At 29.8% G+C, this 23313-nt stretch overlaps 2 protein-coding genes and 1 long non-coding RNA gene across 14 annotated transcripts in view; all 3 read left to right on the top strand.

Moving 5' to 3' along the window:
- The first annotated feature begins 840 nt into the window (after positions 1-840).
- Positions 841-4786, top strand: LOC136081935 (uncharacterized). The gene is made up of 3 exons (XR_010639252.1): positions 841-3199; positions 3871-4060; positions 4294-4786. It is a non-coding gene; the product is annotated as an uncharacterized LOC136081935 (long non-coding RNA).
- Positions 4787-10182: 5396 nt separating this feature from the next.
- Positions 10183-23313, top strand: part of LOC136081934 (uncharacterized) — a 74518-nt gene continuing 61387 nt past the window's right edge. For 5 of the 12 annotated variants that reach the window (XM_065800374.1, XM_065800368.1, XM_065800372.1 and 2 more), the window contains exons 1-2: positions 10268-10331; positions 11897-12012. The gene's annotated coding sequence lies outside the window, so the exon portion shown is untranslated. Of the gene's footprint in view, positions 10332-11896; positions 12013-23313 lie in introns of those variants that run through there. The other 7 variants (XM_065800371.1, XM_065800364.1, XM_065800363.1 and 4 more) reach the window with 5 other exon arrangements.
- On the top strand, positions 13299-13862 carry LOC136081464 (uncharacterized). The gene has a single exon (XM_065798778.1). It carries the CDS (start codon positions 13299-13301, stop codon positions 13860-13862), a length of 564 nt encoding a protein of 187 aa, XP_065654850.1.

The raw sequence follows: 23313 nt of genomic DNA, 5'->3' as shown, positions 1-23313 counted from the left end.
AAAGATTCAAATATAGTGTTTAAGATTTTAACATCAATTATTCTTTAACCATTAATTTTTTTATCCTTTTTATTTGAAATATTATTTTTAAGATATTCAATCTTGCTAGCTAATCTTGAAGAACTAGTATCAATGTCTGAATATTTTTTTGAGCTTGTCATTGATGTTGGTGATGATAAAGTGTGTTGGTTACCACAAAAAACTCTTTTCTTTCCAGTAACTCTAGTTCTTTGCTTTACTCTACCTTTTCTTCCCATAATTAAAACTAATTTTTATTAAAATTTGATAAATTATGTTCTTATTACACTTAACAAATCCTATAAACAATGTAAATATTTTCATTATAGGGGAGTTTCTAAAACGCCGATTTCTAAAAAGCCAAAACGCCGAAATGCCGATAAACCTTCTTAGAGAAACTGAATAAAAAACGGATTGAAAGCAATGAAAAACCGGAAGTCAAAACCCGCATTGATGTTTAAATTATTGTTTTGAATTTTATTATAAAATTCAAAACATGTAAAATTAATAAAATAATGAAGCAATAAGTTTTGTATTGCTATGGCATCTGTGTATCGTACATCGAAGTAAGAGTGATTTGCAGCAATGAAGTAAGTTTAGTGGAATCTGCAGAGTTTGAGAAAAGTCTGTCAATAATGTTAAATATGCACAATAAGAGAAAAATCTGTTATCTATGGTAGATTATTCCAGTGGTCTGAATTATTCCAGTTATTGTGTATAACTCAAAACGAGGATGCGTTTTTAAATTATAGCTGTTAGAAATGTTCCTTCTGAGTCCGAAAATAGTTTATATTGTGTTTTGATTTTTACGCATTTTTCTATTTTACGACTTTATTTTCATGGCATTTACTATTTTATTTTTTCGAGTGTATTATAAGAACTTTTTCTCATAAACCGGTTTGATATGTTTTTATACTGAAGCAGAGCAGCAGGCTTTTTTAAACTTGGATTAATCAATTAATTTTTTTTTGGGACTGCTTGCCCTCACCAAAAACCCTTTGTACTTGCGAGTTAGCTTCACTGCGCCTGTCCCTATTCTAGTCAGTCGATGTGGCGACACTCCGCTGCACCTATCCCTATTTAAGTCAGTCGATGTATGCACACTCCGCTGCATTGAAAGTTTCTTTTTTTAGTTTTTTTTTGTATAAAATTTTTATTTACATAATATAAAGTAATCTTTGAAGTATGCCTGTTTCAATAGTATATGGTTGATCCATCAGTTTGACAAACCTCAAGTATATTTGTTTATATAAGGAAATTTTACTTATATAAGGAAAACAGCCATGTTTTCCTTAATAAGCTGAAACAACAACAAAAAGCAATATATTTACCAGATATTTAGATTTTTTACATAAGCATGTTATAAATTATAAAAAATATATATACAGTCTTTATTCTGTATGGTTCACTCTCATATAGCCTGACTAAATAGAGGAAAGCGACCATAAACAAAACAAAACAAACAAATAAAATAAATAATACACACACAGAAGGTTACTATCAGTCAACATTCATATTTATATCTTATATATGTTCTATGGTGATATATTTGTTATCACCAATGATACAGTTGTTATTTCTATTTATCTTGATGTAGTAATTAGTATTTTAATTTAGTTTTAAGGACATATTTTTTAATGTTGTAAAGAGGGATTGTTTTTGATTTATTTTAAAGTTGATTCCAATCCATTAATGCAGAGTATTTAAAGGAATGTTTACCGTAGGATTTTGTATATGTTTGCACACTTAGTGCACTTCTACAAGATTTTCTTGTGAGTCAACAGCTAGTTGCACGGCAAAGAGTAAATTATTTATTAAATATTCGAGGTATCTTTTTGTTCAGGCAGCTGTGAATAAATAAAAAATTTTCAATTTTGATTATATCATATAATTTTAAAATTTGTAGTGCATTAAAAAATCTGAATGTATGGGTATTTTTGGAAGAAATTCAATTATCCTGACTGCATTTTTCTACATGATAAATTTATGGCAATTCACTTATATTTCGATTCCGTGATAGAAAACAATATGTGAGGTGAGAGTGAAATAAAGCATAGTAAATAGATTTTAAAGTTTTTTTGTTGTATGAAATGTCTTACCTTTGACAGAATGGCAAGGGATGTATTCAACTTATTAGAGGTATCGTTATAAGTCCAGGCTAAGCTATTGTCTAGTTTTATACCCAAGTAGTTTACGAATTTTTTGCACCAAAGCTTTTCCCATTTAACTTAATTTTAAACTCCTAGTCTAATTTTTTGTGACAACTTTTAAATAATATTAAATCAGTTTTTTTAGAGTTATAAGAAATTTTTTTGGCATTTAGCCAGTTGCATAATTTTTTAAGGTCATAGTTAATGTATTTGTTGATTTTTTTTATGGACCTACTAAAATAGAGAAGGTTTGTGTCATCTGCAAAGGACTCTACAAAATTTTAAAGTTTTAGACATGTCATTTATTTATAAAAGAAACAGCAAAGGGCCAAGGACAGATCCCTGAGGATCACCTACTTGCATGTTGTTTACATATATTGTATATTGTTTACTTCAAGAGTTTGCCCCACTAATGGATACTAATTGAGTTCTATTAGTATGGAAAGATTTGAACCAGGAGTTTGAAACTCCATTAACACCATAGTAGGATAGATTATAAAGTAGGATGTCAACACCTACATTGTCAATTTCCTTTTAAAGTTTGATAAAAAATACCACATCCAAATGTTCCTTTATCCAGAGAATCTTTAATTTCTTCTGTTAAATTTAGGAAACCAAGTGATGTAGAGTAATTTGTTTGAAATATATATTGTTGGCATAAATAGTTTTAAATCAGTTTTAAAAGCAGATATAACTTTGATAATTTTTAAGTTTTCTGGGAAAATACAACTTGAGAAAGAGATATTTAAAATGTTGAAAGAATTCTTGAAAGTTCCATTTTTAATAGTTTTAGAATTTTAGAAGATTGCTAAACATATTTATTTTATTGACAGTAAATATAGAGTAGTTAGTTTAGCAGCAAACTTCAATTTGCTTAAAAAAAGTTTGTTAAAGAAACTTAGTTTTTATTATTCAATGATGTCTTTATAAGTATACCAATCTTTTTTTTTTATTTATACTTAGAAAATTGACAAAGAATGCAAGCATTGGGAGAAGCTTTGAGTTTTGGAAAGTGTTGTCTATGAAAAAAGGTATGTCCTAATCAAATTAATATAGTAAAACAGTCTAGTAAGAGGATAATTGAGTCTTAATTGATGAAACACAGTCTAAAATGAAAAAAGTTTGATAATTCATTTTCTACTAATTTATTGTTGCTCTGTTCTTTTAAGAATATTGAGTACTCTATTCAAATTTTCTATTAATCGTTTTCTTGCTCTATAACTCTATTCTTCTTTATTTTTTCAGTAACTCCCAACTTAATAGTGGTTGCTTACAGCCTTATTGGGAGTGAATCAGAATTAAAAACAAAAATTTGTAGAATACATTTAAAATTAATTGTATATATATATATATATATATATATATATATATATATATATATATATATATATATATATATATATATATATATATATATATATATATATATCAGGGTGGTCACAGCTCCTCTAAAATCCTCTAACATCCTATTTTTTTAAAAAACTTTTCTAAAATCCTCTATTATCCTTTAAAAAGTTGAAAATTTGATCAAATTTCCTTTTTAACTTCTTTTTTTTTATTTGTTAATTCTGCAAAACTGGTTAACGTCTTAAAGGGCATTGGGTTGTAAAAAATCATTTTTAGGAAATAACCCAAAAAATATTGAAACACTGGTGTTAAACCTATATCATTATAATTTGCAAAATTTTAAGTTGTCTTTTAGCCTATGCTGATGTAACTTCAAAGTTTTGTGAGGGTCAAGGAATTTAGACGTTAAAGTACTCTCACACAATCTAATCTGGCTATAGTCAGTATACTACAAAAATTAATAATAAAAATAACTTTCAGAAGATTACCAATACTTCTTCCTGGCATCTTCAAAATGTTTGAAAAATTAATTTGGTTTTGACAGGGTAAATACTTTTTGTGTTTCTAGTAGATGAGACATTTGTCATTTTTAAAATTTAGACAAACCGATACTTTTCTTAGTATTTTATATATACTGTGGATGAGTGAAATAAAAACGTTATTTAAGAAGAATTTTTATTCATTTATTCTAAAGTGTTACTTTATAAGGCATAAAATTGGTAGTAATTTTTATTTTACAATTGCTGTTTTAACATTTTTTTAAAACTCAATCATTTAGATTCAACCCAATTTATTAAATAGTAAAAAACAGTTTTAGTCATCAACGGTTGAAACTATTTTGTAATTCATTGAAGAAACTGGTTGTCATTGCTCTAATATAAATTCAGATCGTCGCACAGTCTACCTCATGAAAGATGGTATTACTTATATATGTGATAATTAATAAAAGTTAATTAGTTTTTAAATGATCAGATGAATGCTGCCCTTTATTATATGGCTGGTTGTGTATTATGTTGTGCATAGTTGATGTAACTATATCAGTCGCTTTGTTCCATAATAAAAAATTATGTTTCACATAGTAAATTAGGTTTTCTTACTCTTTTGCAGTTCATTCGTTTTTAATTTATTTTTGTCTCTCTAATATAATATGAGGGTATAGCCAATATTTTTTTAGTTCGCATTTTATATTTGCTTTTAGTTCTAAAAATTTTAAATTTTTATAAATGATAGAGCTTTAAAATATATTTACTGATTATTATATTATTGTTTAATAACTTCATTGTTTTACTTTTATTTCCGTCGGTCCTGTCCTCACAATGACATAGAATAAGAGGCTACATAGAAATAAATTTATGGTTTTAGTAATCCCTGGTGTGGCAGTATAACTCTTACTTGTTTTAGGGTGATTGTGCAAGGAATTTTCCCGAGAAAATCACCTAAACATGGTAAAAGTGCATATTTTTTTGTTACAAAAAATCAAGAAATTGATATCTAAATATTAACTCAGAAAAATGGTCGATATATTAGGAAACCCTATAATATTTGTTAGCATATCACCTAAAAATGTTAACATTTGTTATCATTTTTAGACAAAATGAAAATAAATTTGTATTCAAGGTGGATTTTAATAAACAGCAGCCGTGGCGCATTAAGAATAATTGTGACTTAGAACTAGGATGTTTCATGCCGTCTCTAGCTCAATAACCGTCATTGGGAGGGAAGAGAACTTTCTGGATAAATGGTCTTCCGCTGTGTTTTGTGATAAGACCTTTAGGGCTTTTTGGAGAAACTTAACTAAATAATATTAACTAAAAAAAACTTATAAGTCTTTGGCAACTTAAAAAAAAGGTTCGTCGTGCCAAAATTTTGAATGTAGCGCAGATCCGTTTACTGCTTAGGTCTTTCTGTTGACTTAAACCGCCACTGCTCATATGAGCAAAATAACAGCGTTCCAAATACATACTTTTTTACAGCGCTCAATATTTTTTCTTTGATACCTTACTTATAAAAAAACATTTTCTCCATTAGATTCTGAAACATAAATGAATTCTAACAAAAAGCCATCTTAATTTTCTACAAATGTTTGTTGTCAAGTTTGTAGTTCTAAAGCCTTTGAGCATACTCTTTGGTGCCTAATAGACGTCCCCCCCCCTTCCCTCCCCGCTAATTAATTTTTCAAAAATTTTCCACCCAGGACATTCTTATTTCAACCCCCCCGGCTATTAAATTTTAGAAAAAATTCCATCCAAGACAAAACAATTTTTTATAAAAACTTTCTTTTTCACTAGTTACTTACGTTACGTAATATCATTTATTCAAAAAACTTTGTTTTAAAAAAAAGAACGTTGTATTTTCTTCTTTCCATCGTTACGTCATTATTCATTAAAAATAAATTTTCTTCTTTCTATCGTCACGTCATATCATTTACAGTACTTATTTAATATGTACTATACTTATTTACTATACGTTGTAATATCAGAGTGTAAGAACGAAATGGCGACTACGAAAAGAATCTTTAAAAGAACAGAAAGAAGCCAATATAGTAACGTAGAAAAAATGGAGCTTGGAAAAATCGTGGAAAAGTTCAAAGAAGAGTACGATGCCGAAGTAAACATATATGATAAAAATATGATAAGTAAATAAAAATATGATAAGTAAACATATATGATAAACATATGATAAAAAACAAAAGAAAGACGAAATACGATGCAAAAAGAAAACGACACGTGTCAATTAAACCGACAACTGGATATGTTGCAAAGTCTGTCCGATTCTTTTATACTGATTTGGTCGATGCAAAAGGTGACGACACTGAATTCATAAAAGCAATTAAACTTGCATCCCGTTCATACAACAACCTAGAGCGTTTGCAAGATCCTTCCTCTTGTCCACCGAAAAAATCGCGAGGAGCTGGTGCTGGTCGTAAAGTGAAGGCCCCAGAAGTAAGAGTAGCATTATTTCACTGGTTCGTCGACGTGAGAGAATTGTTGAAGTGACGTTTGGCTCATTCAAAACTCAGTTCCTGAACAGGAGAAACTCAAATTTAGTAATAAATGGATTAAATCCTGGGAAAATGAATACGGAGTCAGCTTAAGAAAGCCAAACAAACGCTATTCAATCAAGAAAAAAGATCTTCTGATAAGACTTCGTGATTATCTCCAAAATGTCTGAGCAGTTCGAAAGTTCTGTATTGAGAAATATTGGGTTGATCCTCCTATTACAAATGGGGACCAAATGCCCCTCCACAGAAATGAAAGTTCACAGGAGAAGACAATGTCGTTTAAAGGTGAAGAGACATTTGTTAAGGAAAATCATAATCTTTCCAGGGAGCGCGTTACTGTATTCACACAGGTTTCAAGCGTTTCAAACATTAAATTGCAGCCTGAATTCGTCTTCAAAGGTAAAGGAGTTATAGCAAAGGTAGAAGTCGATAATGTCAATTACCAGTGGTCCCCAAGTGGATCTTATCGATTAGAGCACATGATCAAAACGATAAATAATCTCCCGAATCGTTTCAATCCCTTCACACAAAAGAATTTTGCAATTTACGTCCTGGATGATTACGCTGTCCACCTAATGCCAGAAGTTAAAAAAGCTCTTTATCAACGCGGCTACATTCTAATTGCGATGGGCGGAGGTATCACTGGTTTCATTCAAGCAAATGATACCGATCAACATCGCCGTCTTAAGGCATTATACAAACACGAAGAAATGGATTTGATGTTGAAAATGCTGGAAGTGGATAAAAACAAAGTCTCTTCACCGAAACGCGAAGATATGGTCAAAATGCTTTTGTCTGCTTGGAGAGACGTTCCAGATGACTTTGCTGAGGTATTCAAAAAACTGTTCGTTACCAGTTCATTGGATGAATAGGAAGATCATCTGGTCTCAGACAAACTGTTTGCGCTGATCGGCAGTGACATGCAGACATTTCAAAAGAAGCTAACAGAATCACCTGTGGCAGTAAGCCTGCAGTCGGTTATCAAGAACCTGATTCCACCAAAAGGTATTTGGAGAAACCACGAGGGTTTGGAATTGTTGGATTATATCGAGGACGATCGTTACTTATTAGAAGACGAAAATGGAAATGAAACTGATGGCACAAGTGACGAAAGTGGAAATGATAGCGAACAGAAGAATGCTGAAACACAGCCTGATTTAACACCAACTGTGGAGGTTGAAGCTACCGCAAATCCTTCCAATACCATTCCATCACTGACAAATGTTTCAGATGATCCATTGATTAATAAGGACGCAACGTTTTTAGATGCACTGCAGAAGGTGTTTGAGGAAAATGAAACTTGTATTTTTTTCAAGCCACATCTAAAAAAATGAAATCAGCTTTTTACGAGGCTCGAAAAAGCGTCAAGAAGCGAATAAAAGAGGCTCATGATTATACCGATGTTGAGCAAGAGGACGAGGGTAACATATTTGACATTTTACAAAATATGTAAAGAGAGAAACTTATTTGAACCGGACTTCTGTTGATATTTCTTCTTTGGACTTTAGTACTTCTTTATTATATATTTACTTGTTTTCAGACACTAATATATATGTTAATAATTAACAAAAACATTACTTAGTTATTGCTTTAATTATTTAAAAAAACTCGAAATTTTCCAACCCCCCCCCCCCCCCGCTTATTCCAGCCCCTCTGCTTATTAAGTTTTAGTGATATTTCCAACCCCCAAAAACTTATTCCAACCCCCCCTTCTATTAGGCACCAAAGAGTACTCAAGGTGACTTATCCTTTGATTAAATTTTTTTGAGTAAGTACTGCAGAGATGATTTATTAATTAATCCCCCGCGTACTTGAAAACTTAAATGTTACTTTTTTCTGTTCAATGAAATAATTAATTTGATTCAAAACTAGGATATATAAAAACTCTTTCAAAAGTCTGGAGCTGAGACTAAAAAAACTAAAAGCATTTTGATCTGTCATTTGCGATGTCTCAAAATGTTTTGGTCTGTTTAATATTGCTCACAATAGCTACATGAAAATGATAGATTTGTAGTTAAAAAAAAGATTTGTAGAAGACGCTTATTATTGGTGAGGACCTTAAAAGATATGTTGCTCAGTGTGCGAGGATTCATTTTAACAAGAATTTGAGGCCCAGACAGAATATTTTTTAACTTCGTGTAACAAGAATTGATATTTTAAGAGATGTTCTCTGCTTGAAGACTAAGCTTGCTTAAATATCTTGTTGTGTACCCGTAGGTTCTCTTACCTACAAACAATGGGCATTTTCTTAACACGGCTTTCTTATACTTATTTATGTGAGAATTTGCTTGCTTGATGGGTCACCGTGGTGATTATTAAAACTCCAATTAAAGTTTTCAAAATTGATTTTAGTTAATAATTTTTGCCCAAATCTTTTCGACTAAATATGAAATTAGCAAATCAATTTAAAAATGATTTTATAAAAATTAATCTTTAAAAAGACAGAAGCGAAAGCCAAATTTGGCTTTTGTTTCTGTCCTTTTAAACTTTCGCATTTCCAAATGCTCAATAAAAAATCCGGGAGATGCTTAACTTTTCGTTATCTTTTTTTACGGTTACTGCAGGTCTATTATTACGCCATTTTTTTCGGCATTTCGGCTTTTTGGCGCTTTAGAGTTCGGCTTTTTAGGCGGTCCCGCATTTTAGGAATGTTTAAAAACTGAAATAGTTAGAGGCAATCGAGTTAAATTTAATTTAAGCAGAGTAGATAATTAAAGTAAAATCAAAGTAGATAAAGCCTTTTTATAACCAGATTTATAACTTTGTGTGAGCCTCTGAAATAAGCAGATAAGCAGGTTTATCGTTGCTATGTGCGTTGCTATGGTTAAACTTGATAAGTGTGGTTAAAAAAATTGAAGTTACTTCAATTTCCTGACATAGTTTACAAAATCTCTTTACTTCATTGTGTTCTTAATTAATTTTTGCTTCCAAAACAAACAAAAAAAATTTTTTTTTAATTTTTTTATATTTATGGTGTACTTCCCCCTTAAACCGTTTAAGACTCATAACAAGACAGAATTCTTCAATGCCATCATCTTCTTTTCCCCAAAGACGTTTCGACGTCGACTTTTTTTTAGTGGTTTAGTTAGCCACTCCGTTTTTTTATCTTTGCCCATAAAAGTTTTCTTCTTCTTTGTCATCTTCTTCTGTTTTGTTTTCAGATTGCTCAGTTTCTGAATTAAGAGTGCATTGTTAAACTTCATCTTCAGAGTTAATATCACTTTCTTCTGCAAAATTGTCAAATTGTGCGGGTTCTTTACCAACTTCATCCTCAAGTAACTTCCTTAGTTCATCAAATTGAAACGCCATTAAATTTTTCTTTAATAAATAAATTATGACATAATTAGACGCAATGTGTATGTTAGACCATTCGAAGATTTTCTATTTATTTTTACAAAATACGCTCAGTTAGTTTAATATTACCAGTTTAAAATGTGAAAATAAACAAATCCGAAATAAAAAAAAACTAAAATAACTACCTAAATAAAATGACTTAATCGGGCGCAATGAGCCTATCAGAACACACAGGTCGATTAATACTCTTTACATTATTTTTAAAGTAACTAAGTAAGAGGGTTTTGTAAGTCTTTTAAAGACAGATTTAGAAGCGCTCCAGTGGGGAGAAAATAACAAATGAATAAAGCATGTGCCAAATCAGTTGCGCCCGACGGAGGGTTAAAATCACATAATTGATTTTTAGACAAAAAAAACAATAGCTATTCATTTAATACATATTAAAATGCGATGGTTATATAAATTTGCCGTTTTTTCTTTATTTATGAGTCACCGTGCGTAGACAACATATTTTTGAAAAAGTACGTATTTGTTAAAGTTCCTTAATTTTTTAAATATTTAAATATTCACTTTTCACTAGTAGATGCATTTCTACTTCAATTAAAATGTGGGATTACTTATTTAAATCTTTTTTTATTATTAATACCTAAGCTAAGTGTTGTTTGAACAAACAATAAATAAATAATAATAAATTAATATTGGCATTGGAAAATTTGCAAATCATTATAATGCAGGAATAAAAACTTTTTTCCTAATATTATTATTTTTATACTTTGTGATAATAATACTATTTCTCTAAGTATACTTTAGCATACCCTAAAAGGCCTAACATTTTGATTATCCGCTTATTTTTATCACTGCACGATGTTCATTTGCATACTATAAATCAATTCATTAAACTTTATGTTCATTATATTATAATATAAGTTAACCAAAAAATTTATGCCTTAAAACATCTAATGTTTCAAAAGGATATTTAGTTAAAAATTTCATTAGGACTATTGTATTGTATGTGTAGTTGTTGTAATTTTTCTGAATTACTCATGGAGTGTGTAATTTAGAAAAAGTCAAACATCTTCCTTAGGCAATGTTTGGTTGGTTATCAGTTAAAAAGTTAACTGTACATTGTAGATAAAATAATGAAGCAAGACTTATACAAATTTTGTTAAAGGTAGGAGTTATTTCTAGACAACGATAGGAGCATATCTATCCCAGATGATACACCACAGTAAAAATTTCATTTAAAAATTAATGTCTACTTACATAAAATCCACTTTTGGGTTGGCAAAGAAGTTCCCAAAATTTAAACCCTATTAATCGTTAAAAAATAATTTACACCAGAAAAGGTCACAAACAAGATCAATTTAATTTAAAAAAATTATTTTACCTTATTGCACATTTAAAAGAAACAACATTAAATTATATTTAATGCTGTTTTTTATTATGCAAATTATCTTTGTGCATTAATAATATAAAAGAGAAAAAATTGACAAAACATTTCTTTCTGAAAATAGCAATAAAAACATCTCTAACCATTCAAACATAAATGATAAGCAACACAATAATAAAAAACAGTAAAATCTATGGAAAATAATTTAGCAGAAGAAAAAATTGTTATTGTAAAATCTAAAGTTTTTAACAGATGTACCTGTAAGTTTCAAAGCTTAGGTTTTTGATAAACTTTTTTATTTTAACAACATTAGTTTTTTTGTCAGAAAACCAGGAGGTCTCAAATGGGCTTCAGCTTTATATCTTTTTTTTTCTGGTTTGGTGTCCGGGAGCTATATAAGTGTTGAGTGTCTTATGATCAGCAAAGGTAAAGTTATTTATGAGATTTTATGATTTTGAACCTAAAAATCACAATTTTGTTTCCAAAAGTAGTCCAAAAGAGCTCCTTGATACCAAATAACAGGAAGAAATAATTATTTTGTGTGACAAATCTGAAGTCTTTTTTAGGACTCCTCATTCCAGCAGAGATCACACTAGACCCCCTATCTTTCAAGGCCCCAAATATAATAAATACATTTTTTTAATAAGAAACTTGGGTCGTTACATATTAAATCATTTTACCATTTTTATCATTCAGATTTAGTTTAAATTTTGACCAATCACAGATTTTGTAAAGAAATCACAATCATGAAAATTTCAGCTTTATTGACCGAACTGTTTTAAAGTTATGATTGAATCAATACTGACCAAAGTGTAAGTATCTGTAGCTTACAGAAGTTTTTTTTAATTTTTGACAGACCAAAACTTTTTAAATAAAAAAGTAGATTACTAGAAAAATTAAAATTTTTGTATTAAAAGTATTTTAACCAAATAATCAATTTTTGCTGGCATTTTTGAACGATTGATTTTGAATGATTGAATTAAACAGTTTTTGAATTATTTTTCTTTTTTGCCACTAAAAAACGCAATATTAGAAAATTTTTTGGAAACTTTAATGTGATGTTATCTACAGAAAGGCAGTACTAATTTTTTGTTACTTTATTGTACTTAGGGTAACCCGCTGTGGTAAAAAGCAAAATTATGCGTTAAAAGTTATTTTGTCACTTAAAGCAGCCTGTTAAAATATCACTTTTTTTTGAAAAGTTTGATAAATTATATATAAAGTATGAAACCTTTTACATTGAAAAATCTATATATAGTCTATCACTACAAAAAAAAAATTTTAAGACCTATTTTCTATCTTATGACATGACTGTAGCCCTATGACTAAGGTGTATATTTTTAATTTTTCCCTGTATAAATCAGTTTTTCCTTATGTGATATAATCAGTGCCTCAATTAAATTTATTTGATATTGTTTCGGAATATGTATTTAATTTAATGCATATAATATTATTATAATGATATAACGGGTGATGCGGAAGTTATCGGACAAATCCTAATTTCATTAATTGAGCATAATAATTAGTTTTTGTGGTTTTATGCGTAGGCATAAACGTTCTATAAAATATAAACTTTATTATTTGAAACACAATTATTTAAAATGAGGTTAAATGCAGCTGAACGAGAACCTTTTCGAAAGCGACTAAAAATGTTTTTTGTAAATAAACCTAATATAAAAAAAAAAAAAAATCGTAAATCATTTCGAAAAGGAAGGATTTGCTCGAAGCACAATATATGATAACCTACCTAAAAAGACTTGAAACTGTTCAATCGTTTTCTGATAGAAAGCACCCTGGTCGTCCGACATCCTGGACTAGAGAAAAAAACGCCGAATTAACGAGACTTGTCAACAATCGAAAAGGGGTCAGTCAGAGAAAAATAAGTATTAAATTAAAAGGTGTAAATCAATCGACAATTGGTCGTCAGTTAAAAAAAATGAATAACAAATATTGAAAACGTGAAAAGACTCCAAAATACACTATAGAACAACAAATAAAGGCAAAGAAAAGAAGCAGGAAACTAGTTAACCAACTCTATAACACAAAATCGCTTCTAGTCATCGATGACGAAAAATACTTTTGTTTTGCAGGGGACAAAATGCCTGGAAATTCTGGATACTACACAAACAACAAAAAGATATGCCCAGAAAGTGTTCGTTTTATAAGAAAAAAGACATTTCCAAAAAAATTATTAATGTGGATAGCCATATCTGACCGTGGTATGTCCGAGTTATTGTTTCGCACTTCCAAGGCTGTAGCGATCAATTCATCAATCTATATTAATGAATGTTTAGAAAAACGACTTCTTCCATTTATTCACAAGTATCATGGAGACTTTAACTATTTATTTTGGTCAGATTTAGCAAGTTCTCATTATTCTAAAGATTCTCTAAATTGGATGGACCAATATGTCTATTACGTTGATAAAGAATCCAATCCCCCAAATGTACCTCAAGCACGACCAATTGAAAATTTTTGGGGACATTTGGCACAGAAGGTTTACGAGGGAGATTGGCAAGCTTCAACAGAGCAAGTTTTGATTGATTGCATTAAACTAAAACTACAAGAAATTGATTTAAACTTTTTACAGTCGCATATGAAAGGCGTCAGAGCAAAATTGAGATCAATTGCAGATGGTGGTGTTTTTTCATATAAAAAATAATATATTTTTATTAAAAGATAAATGCTTTATTAAAAAAAAAAAAAATAGTAGTTTGTTTTTTTATTTATAAATAAGTTATTGACGTTTTTATTTTGTCCGATAACTTCCGCATCACCCGTTAATTTACACATGGTTATAATTTAAGAGTAAACGCTTCAATTTCATTTAAAGTTTGTATTAAACTCTTAATCTAAAGTTATACGACTGTAAAAAAACTCTTTATTGGAAATATCTCCACTCAAAAAAGTAAGTAAATGCGACAAATTAGAATGTGGAAGTAAAAAATTATAAAAAACTTGATACAATCATAACAAAAATAGTAGCATCAGCATTGGATGCAGACCCAAAATATATTGCTTTAGAAAAAATAATAAAAGTGTATAAACTGTAATGATTTAGACAAACTTTTTGATGTAAAAAAAAAAAAAAGAAAAAAAGAAAGAAAATGTTACTTTCATAAATTCCTGATAGTTACTCAATTAAAAAAACTTCCAAAAATTTTTAGTTAAAGAACATCTTGTTAAGAAAGCCCGAAAGTGGACAGCAGGAGAAGTGACTTGATTTTTACATGTTCCTATCATCAAAAAGCTAATTTGAAGTGCGCTGCTTTACTTAAGGGCCTTTCATATGATCTGCTCAAAGTTTATTTGATATATTACAAAGATTTGATGAAAGTATGTGTTTATAATATAGATATTTGAAAACTGTATGTTTCATATATTTTTTGACTGCCCTGGTAAAAAAAAAAAGTATGTTTGAAGACTTACTTGGAAAATGTGTTTGAGAAGAATGATTTTGATTTTAACAATCAGATTAGATACAAACAAAGGTTATAAACTGACCAAACTACTACCAAACTGCAGTAGTCATGGACTAAGCAAGCACTATTAAGTTTACTCAAACTCTAAGTAAAACTTTGTATAATCTTTGTCACATCTACTTTATCAAAGAAGCACAATCTTCCTACTTATTAGAAGCAAAAAGATCAACACACCTGTTTTATTCTTATAGATTTTGCAGAGAGCTATTATTTTCTTGTGCATAATGCTGTACAAAAGTACTTTACTGAAAAGCCATTTGAGCTACCTAACATCCATTTGCTGTTTATTACAGTATCAAAGAAGAACAATCTTCCTACTTATCAGAGGCAAAAAGATCAACACACCTGTTTTATTTTTATTAAATAAGGATCTTCCTACTTATCAGAGGCAAAATATCAACTTAAATGTGAATGCGAATGGACCATCTTTGCGATAACGAAAAAGCGTTCATTGTTTTGTCAAAAAGTTACTCCGTATGTTCAAAATTTAACTACCCACAATCAATAAAATAGTTCAGTGATTCGGCTGTGTTACATCACAAAAATTAAAAATATCTATTTCACTTAATGTACCACCTTGAAGATCACAAAATAAATGCTGAGCATCACTTGTTTACTATGTCTCATGGTAAAAGTCCATGTAATGGAAAAGGAGCAACTATAAGAAAAGCAGCAAAAGTGAGTCATTGAAATTGCTGGAAGCAGCAATTTCAAATCAGATTCTCACACCACACAAACTGTTTACATTAATGTTAGAAGGTGATAACATATTTTATCAAGTGATGATATTATTAACCAGGAAACTTATTTTAACCTCCAGAAACAATATGAGGAAATAAGCACAGCCCCAAGCAGCTCAACTTCAAACCAGTTAGAATCAAATTGAATTTGAAATGGACTAATGATATCAGTTTTTGTCCTAATAAACTAAATTTGAAATGGACGAATAATGTCAGTTAATGAAGTCAGGTTTTGTCCTCTCAAACAGTTGAAATAAGTTATAAAAAGTGTCATTAATTATTTTGATTGTTTACGCTATTTTCTATGCCTTCAAAGTAAATGTAATTTATTACGTTTTTCAAAAAAAGTATTATTTTAACAGACTGATGCTAGTGTTAAAGTAAATTTAAACTCATAATTTCAGAGGCGAAGAAAAATTGTTTGGTGTTCGAGATAGGAAACTTCCAGACATGGAGCAAACTCCAAACATTTATATGTTTATACTTATGTCAAATAATGAGGGCTTGCAAAAAATTGCGATGATTGGAGGCTGGGAACAAAAAAGCCCCAAAATTTTCGCCCTCCCCTTTCGCACGCAATTTTCTTAAAATAGCATTAGAAGCCAAATGAATGCTATTTTCTTATAACCTACTTGGTTACAAAATTACCTAGTTTTTAAAAAGAGCCCCAGAGTACCACCTTAGATTTGATTCAAATTTTCATCACCTTTTTTATTACTTTTGTGTATTAAGATTAACAACTTGTGGCAAAAATAAAAATTATGATAATTTTTATTTTCACTACAAAGTTTTTTACTTTAGTAAGAAATAAATTAAAAGCTCTAAAAGCCGACAAATCGATTTTTAAAGCTTGTTTGCGCTGAAAGTATTTTTTTTTCAGTGATTTTTATTTATTTTTTATTTTTGATAATAAGTAAAAATTAATGAACGGTAGGGTCATAATAAACTTGGGGCGGATTAAAAAATTTTTCAAAAATTATTAAACATGCCTCCTTTTTATTAGGAACTCGAAAGTAATTCTGTCGTTTTATAGTTTTAACATTTTAGTTTTAATTATTTTTTTAACAGTTTTGGTAACAATTTTAAAACTCTATTTTCATTTTTGTTTTACTTATGCATACAAGATTTAATTACCTCAAATGTCAATAAATTGTTTTAAATGTAACGCATTAAAAAGAACAAAACAGATCTAGAAAGTAGCGGTATTAAATAGCTGGATTATTAAATAATTTATTTTAATGAGGCGAAATTTTGTCAGTTTTAAACACAACTTTAATCAAAATATGCAATTTAATTGGTAAGTCCCAACTTGAAAATAATGTTGAAAAAAATATGAATGAGCCACAATTTCAAAACATCAATAACCAGAATGAGAATGTAGATGGTGCATCAGGATCCAATAGCGTAAATGTTAAGGATATTATATCTAACAATGTTTCAGGTATTAGTAATAATTTACAAATAAAGAGTGGTATGGGAAATTCGGGAGCATTTGGCCGCTTAACATATTTTTGGATTTAAAACTTTTTCAAGTTTAAAAGTAATAACTTTTTTAACAGTATTTACTTTTTAGAACGATTAGCTAAGTAATAACAGTCATTGAAGAAGTTTTAAATTTGGTTACAATATCTTGGTTTTCAATATCACTTATGTCGTCAATGTCTGAGTAAGTAAAAAGTAGTTGAGAGATCCTTTTTACTTAAAAACTTAATGAGGGTTGTATTTTCTACCATAATAAAATTTGGCTAACAAAGTTTATCAATTTAGTTTTAGCTTTAAATCTTATTAAAACAAAATCCATATTATTCAGATCCTCCTTACAGACCTCTTCAATATCTTTAAAATTATCACTCAAATCGTTATCAGAATTGTCATGAAGGGATGAAGCGTCACTTTCACTGTTGTAGTGTAGTAAATTCAATAGTCTATAATTAGTTCTAAGCCAACACAGAAGACTTTATTCTTCATATAATAATATCTAAACTAAAAATATGCAAACAGGTTAATTTTAGTATACACATAAAAAAAACTCAACAAGGATAATAATAATAAGAATCAGCGCATTCTACCATACTAAATAAAACAAAATAAATAAGTTCAAATAGTTCAAATATAGTCATTTAAGTATTTAGAAGGATTCTGGGATCTTACTAAACAACAACAAGGGACTGATTCTTAAATAGAAATCCTATTAGGACTTGTTAGAGAGAGAGTAGAAAAGTTTTGAAATCTTTTAGGATGGAGAGAGAATTGTATCAGGTTCATTGGAGTTATCTTTGTAGTTAGTCTTTCCGTCATTATCACTGATTATATCAGCCTTTGGTGCAAGATGTCTTGTAGCAACAGTGGTTTCGCGTCCTTCAGGCATTCTTACATTTATTATCATTCGAATATTTACTATTAGCCTCAAAAAGCTCAATCTCTTTAATCAACGGTTCATATTTGCTAAGCCGAACATGCCTTTTTAGCAATACAGGACCCGAATTAGTTAACCATGCAATGAAAGACGTCATGTAAAACATGTTCACAGTTCATGGTAGGTTAGTTTTTTGATTTGAGAGCAAGCAAAATTCTTTTCCAAATTATGCCATTATATCTTTAACACTGACCGTCACCCTGAGGATTATAAGGAGTAGTTCTACTCAGGTTGACACCTCCAGAATTAGGAAAAATTGTGAAGCTCTGTTGACATAAAGCAAGTGCCATTATCTGAATGTATATAAGCTGGCATACCAAATAAAGTGAAAAGTTGAGTTAAACATTTAATTACGCTTGAAGTAGAGATATCAAAACAAGAAAATACAAAAGGAAATCTTGAAAACTCATCAACAACTGTTAAAAAATATTTGTTGCTAGATGAAGATGGAATAGGTTCGTTAAAATCCATGCTTTGTTGCTCAAAAAGTTTAGTAGTTTTTATTAAGGTGTGCTTAAAATTGCTTACATAGTACTTAGGTTTTAATTCAGCACATATTTGACACAAAGAAATGATTTTTTTTACATCATCAATTGAAGATTTTATGATTTTATAAAATGATAAATTATGGCAATTCCGGGGTGGCAAAGAGATTCATGTAGTTCCTTAAGAGAGGGTCCGTTTATAGTCATAGAGCAACAAAATTTAGAAAAGTCATCAGCAACAAAGTTGTTACGTGCAGGGCAATACGCTATATCATAGCTGTACGTAGAAAGTTCTATCATCCTTCTAAGAAATGGTCATTCTTAATTTTTCCACTCTTGTTATTGTCAAACATGAAAGAGGCAGAGCACTGGTCGGTGACTAGAGTAAAATGCCAACCCACAAAGTAGTGTTTCCATTTTACGAAGTGATCCGACAATAGTATAAGCTTCCTTTTCATCAGAAGAATGTTTTTTTTTCAGTAGGTAAAAGTTTAGGAGAAAAGAATGCAACTGGTCTTACGGCATGATTAAGGGAAGCAGGTATAGCAAAATCAGAGGCATCTGTATATACCACAAATGGTATACTTTCATAAATAGCTTGTAGAGCTGTTGAGAGAATAATTTTTTCATTTCATTGAAACATTTAATAGCTTTAGCTGACAGTGAAAAGGTAGAAGTTAGAGATAAAGGATGAATTTTGTCAGAAAAATGTTTGATATATTGGGAATAGTATGAAAATATACCAGGGGCTTGACGGAGAGAAGCACTATCAGTGGGAGCATGCATTTCAATTAATGGCTTTAAGCAATCTGGATCAGAAAAAAAAGAGCCACTTTGTATAAATAAATCTAGGAAATTTATACACGTAGTATACAATATAGACTTTTCTTCATTAAACGTAAAAATTGCTTTCTAAGAAGCTCCAAAAAATTTTCTAAATTGAAATCATGTTTATTTTTAAATGTACTACGTACAAGCAAGTAATCTAGATAGACAAAGGTGTCTTCTAATTTGTTTTCTTGGATAAACTTATCAATGATTCATTGAAATTGTGCGACAGCATTAGTGAGGCACAAAGGAATTCTTTTAAATTGAAAAAGATTTTGCTTATAAATGTGTCAGAGTTTTCAGTTTAAAGTAGAGCTCTTACCTTGGCCCTAGTAATAAAGATATAAACAATAGAATTGAGTGAGTTGATAGAAGAGCAAGTAATCTAGGCTAAACTTGGTGCATGGAAGTTAGCAGCAGCAGACATGACAAAGTTCTCTGATGGTTTGCATACTTTCTGAAATGTCATTTTGTACCATAATTGTTACATTCTGCGTAACTGGCACGACACAATTTTTGAGGGTGACTATTACTTCCAGAGAAATAACAAATTCCACTCAACTTAGTAAAAACTGAAGCAAGCTCAGAAATACATTCGGAATTTTTATTAGTTGTAGCGACATTTCTATACTCTGTATGTAAATTCATTTCGTTATTTCTTTGAGCATTATTCAATAAACAAGCTTGATTATAGGCCTCCGTAAGTTTAAGAGTAGAGTTTTCTAGTAGTCGTTGGCGAATATGAAAGAGCTTAGACCACTTATAAATGAATCACGAATGTATTATTCACAATGTTCTGAATCAGAAATCTGTTTAAAGTTGCAATCTTTACTGATTGTATGTAAGGCCTGCAAAAATTTATCAATAGATACTCTGGATGATAGTTTACGTAAAGCCAACTGATGTTTGGATATTAATTGAGTTAATTTTAGGCTTTACAAATAAGTTTCCGGAATTTCTAAAGCGCCATCGAATGATTTAATGTCAGCAATATATATGAATACAAAAGAAAATAATTATTTAATAAGGAAATCTAGTTTATCTTCTGATTCTATAGTTTTTATGAAGTTAATAAAAGTTCTAAACCAGTGTGACCAATCTTTAGAAGCTGAATTATAGTTGGGATCGCTGTCAAATCGTTTTAGTCTTAGATATTTATCTATTTAAATATGAAGAATAATTTGAAGTGTAGTGAAGTTAATAGTCCATAATTATTTCTAAGCCGACATAGATGGCTTTATTCTTCATTTAATAGTATGTATACTAAAATATAAAAACAGGTTAGTTTTAGCATACACTTAATATAACTCAACGAGTATAATAATTATAATAATAGAAGAAGAAGAAGAAGAAGAAGAAGAAGAAGAAGCTGAAGAAGAAGAGGAAGAAGATGAATCTGCACACCTGTATTTTATTTTGGTTTGATGCTTAGAATTTTTTTTTTTTTTGATAACCACTGTACGATAGTGTGATTGGCAAAACTATATAATTTTCAGCTAGGCCGTTATTATTTTCTTATAAAGTTTCCTTAGGTAAGGGTTGGTCAGTAATTGCACTTAAAGCAAAAACCGCGTCAGTAAAAACCAAGCGGTTCATTGGCCAAATGCTAGTGTTTTTGAAACTACTTACTATGTTTTCACTTGTAAAAGCTCTTATATAAGCCCGATGTATTAGTTCAGGAATATTTCTGACAGTTATTGTTTTCCCAGGATTAGACACCGTCCAATCATTACAGGCAATGCCAAAAAATGTTTTAAAAGGCCAATATATTCAAATATTTAATAGCTGAATTTGATAAGTTGTATGGGTAGCGAGATTTAGTATCACAATTCCACTTTCTTTGCAGTATTTAATACTAGTTAGGCTAACATGTGACTTGTAATTGTCAAGTAATAATAAAATCGGATCTGCAGGAGAGCAGCGCGTATGTTTAACTATATGTTTTAATATGGAAGGAAATAACTCAGCATTCATCCAGCCAGATTTGTTTCCCAGTGCTAGACTTGATACTAGAGCATCAGCTATAAAGTCCTCTACATTTATAATCCTGGGAAAGACATAAACAGGAGGTAGGCTTTGTCCAGTTACACTAATAATTCCCACAAAGGTGACTAATTCTCCTCTTTCAGCTGACGCAGCTTGTGAAACTTCTTTTTTTCCAGTAGTCGAAAGAACTTTCAATGTTTTCGTTTTGCTTGTCACGCTGGTCTCATCGAGATAAAATATTCTTTCTGATGCAAATGTGTATTGTTCCAGTACCTTTTTCAGGTTTTCGAAAAAATTATCCAATTTAAATTTATTAAAACTGATGCTTCTACTCAATGCTTTTTTCATCCATCTGTTTCTAGTTCGTTTTCAAAATGCGTTTTCGAGGCTTATCTAAAACCAAAAACATTATTTTAAAACATAAAGGGAGCATTCAGTCTAGGCCGATCGCTCACCCGATATAGACGGACGATTGCTCCTCTGAACACCAAGTAAAAGAAATATATTTGTAAAGATGCTATTTGAGTTTGCAGGTTCGAATGGACAATATTTATTAATTCTCCAATATTTAAAGTAATTAGCCACAAAAAAAGATGTTGACAAAAATTTTAAATCATTTTAATCAATATTTACGAAATTGTTTAAAACAAAAAGTTCTTACCTTTAGATGTATTTTTTAACTTTTTCTTTAAACAAACGCTAATGTAACTAAACATGTCTTAATTTTCATCCATATGGACAACAAATGATAAACAATCCTACAAGCGTTGTAATTTCGCAGGAAATTTAAATAAGTTAATTTAAGTCAAATAGAAAAGAAATACCCTGGATGAATGATCCCCGTGGATGAATGCTCTCCTTTTTCCCCTACTTAATCATAACCCAAGTGAGATATATTAGATCCTGCAACTTGGCCGGTTTAAATAGAAAATGAACAACGGATGTTGTTGGTAGAGCGGTCAACAAAAATATTAAAGATTTCTATTATAAAAGAAATTCTCAAGGAAGATGTTTCAGTGACACTTTTTTTCTATTAATATAAAAAATGGTGTTCTTATATTCTAACTCATCAGGAAAAATATTCAACTTTTGTTGTCGTTTTTTTTTTTCATCAATAAAGATAAGCTTAACGTCATGTGGATTGTCTGGTTATGCGCACAGTACGATTTAGTTATGCGACTCACTTACTATATACAATATACTTACTAATGGCAATGGATTCCATCTATACCTATAATAATCGTCAGGTTATCTACCTATTTCTTACACAAAGAAAAAACTGCACAATTAACATGAACCTAAATAATAAACCAAATCTAAGTTCTATAAAAATAAATAAATACAAATATAAATAATATTAACGTTATTATTTTTATTTAAGTGATCTTTGTTACGTAGTTTAAATTATAAAATATAAATATTATGCTATTAAAAATAATTCAATACAGAGGAAATAATTTACAAATAGTTGAAATAGTTCAATAAAATCTTTTATTACTAAACTTTAAACATTTATACCATTTCAATACTTTTTCACACGTTTAGTCGATAACTTGATCTGGTGTAATGTCTGCAAACAATTCCCTTTCACAGTTCATTAAAAACAATGATTCCAAGTTCTCTTATGTTAAACAACTTCTTAAACGTGTTTTTATAATTTTAAGTTTTGAAAACAATCGTTCTAAGATTTGATCGTTTTAAGTTTTAAAAAAGATCAGTCACATGTTACTTGGGTAAGAGGAATTGTTTATAGAAATATGTATAAAGTCTGAATCTTCTTGCAAATTGCTTTAGTTTTGGTATACATCATATACATCTTTAATATCAGTTTGGATTTTAAAGGCCATAATTTCACAAACAATTAAAGTTGTTCTCCTAATTTATGTTTATCGATAAGAGGTAAAAGTTCACAACTTTTATCAGTAGCTTCAAAATGAAATTCATTTTTTGCAATTTCTTTAAATCTTCTTGTATCAAATAATTCAAGATCACAATAAAGTTCTTTATTGCCTGAAAAACTACATTCTAAGTAAACAATAATATTATTCATAACTACGTGAAATGTTATGATTTTATAAATATTTTTGGAAGTATCTTTATCTCCTATGTTTTGGTTAGTACTTGAATTTTTTTCCATAACGCTTTGGAATAGCGTGTCTGCTCTTTTCAGGAAGCT

This window comes from Hydra vulgaris, chromosome 06, assembly GCF_038396675.1.
Source record: "Hydra vulgaris chromosome 06, alternate assembly HydraT2T_AEP".
Classification (NCBI taxonomy): Eukaryota; Metazoa; Cnidaria; class Hydrozoa; order Anthoathecata; family Hydridae; genus Hydra; species Hydra vulgaris.
Note: the sequence above shows the minus strand (reverse complement) of the source record. Positions and strands in the feature narration are given on the sequence as shown.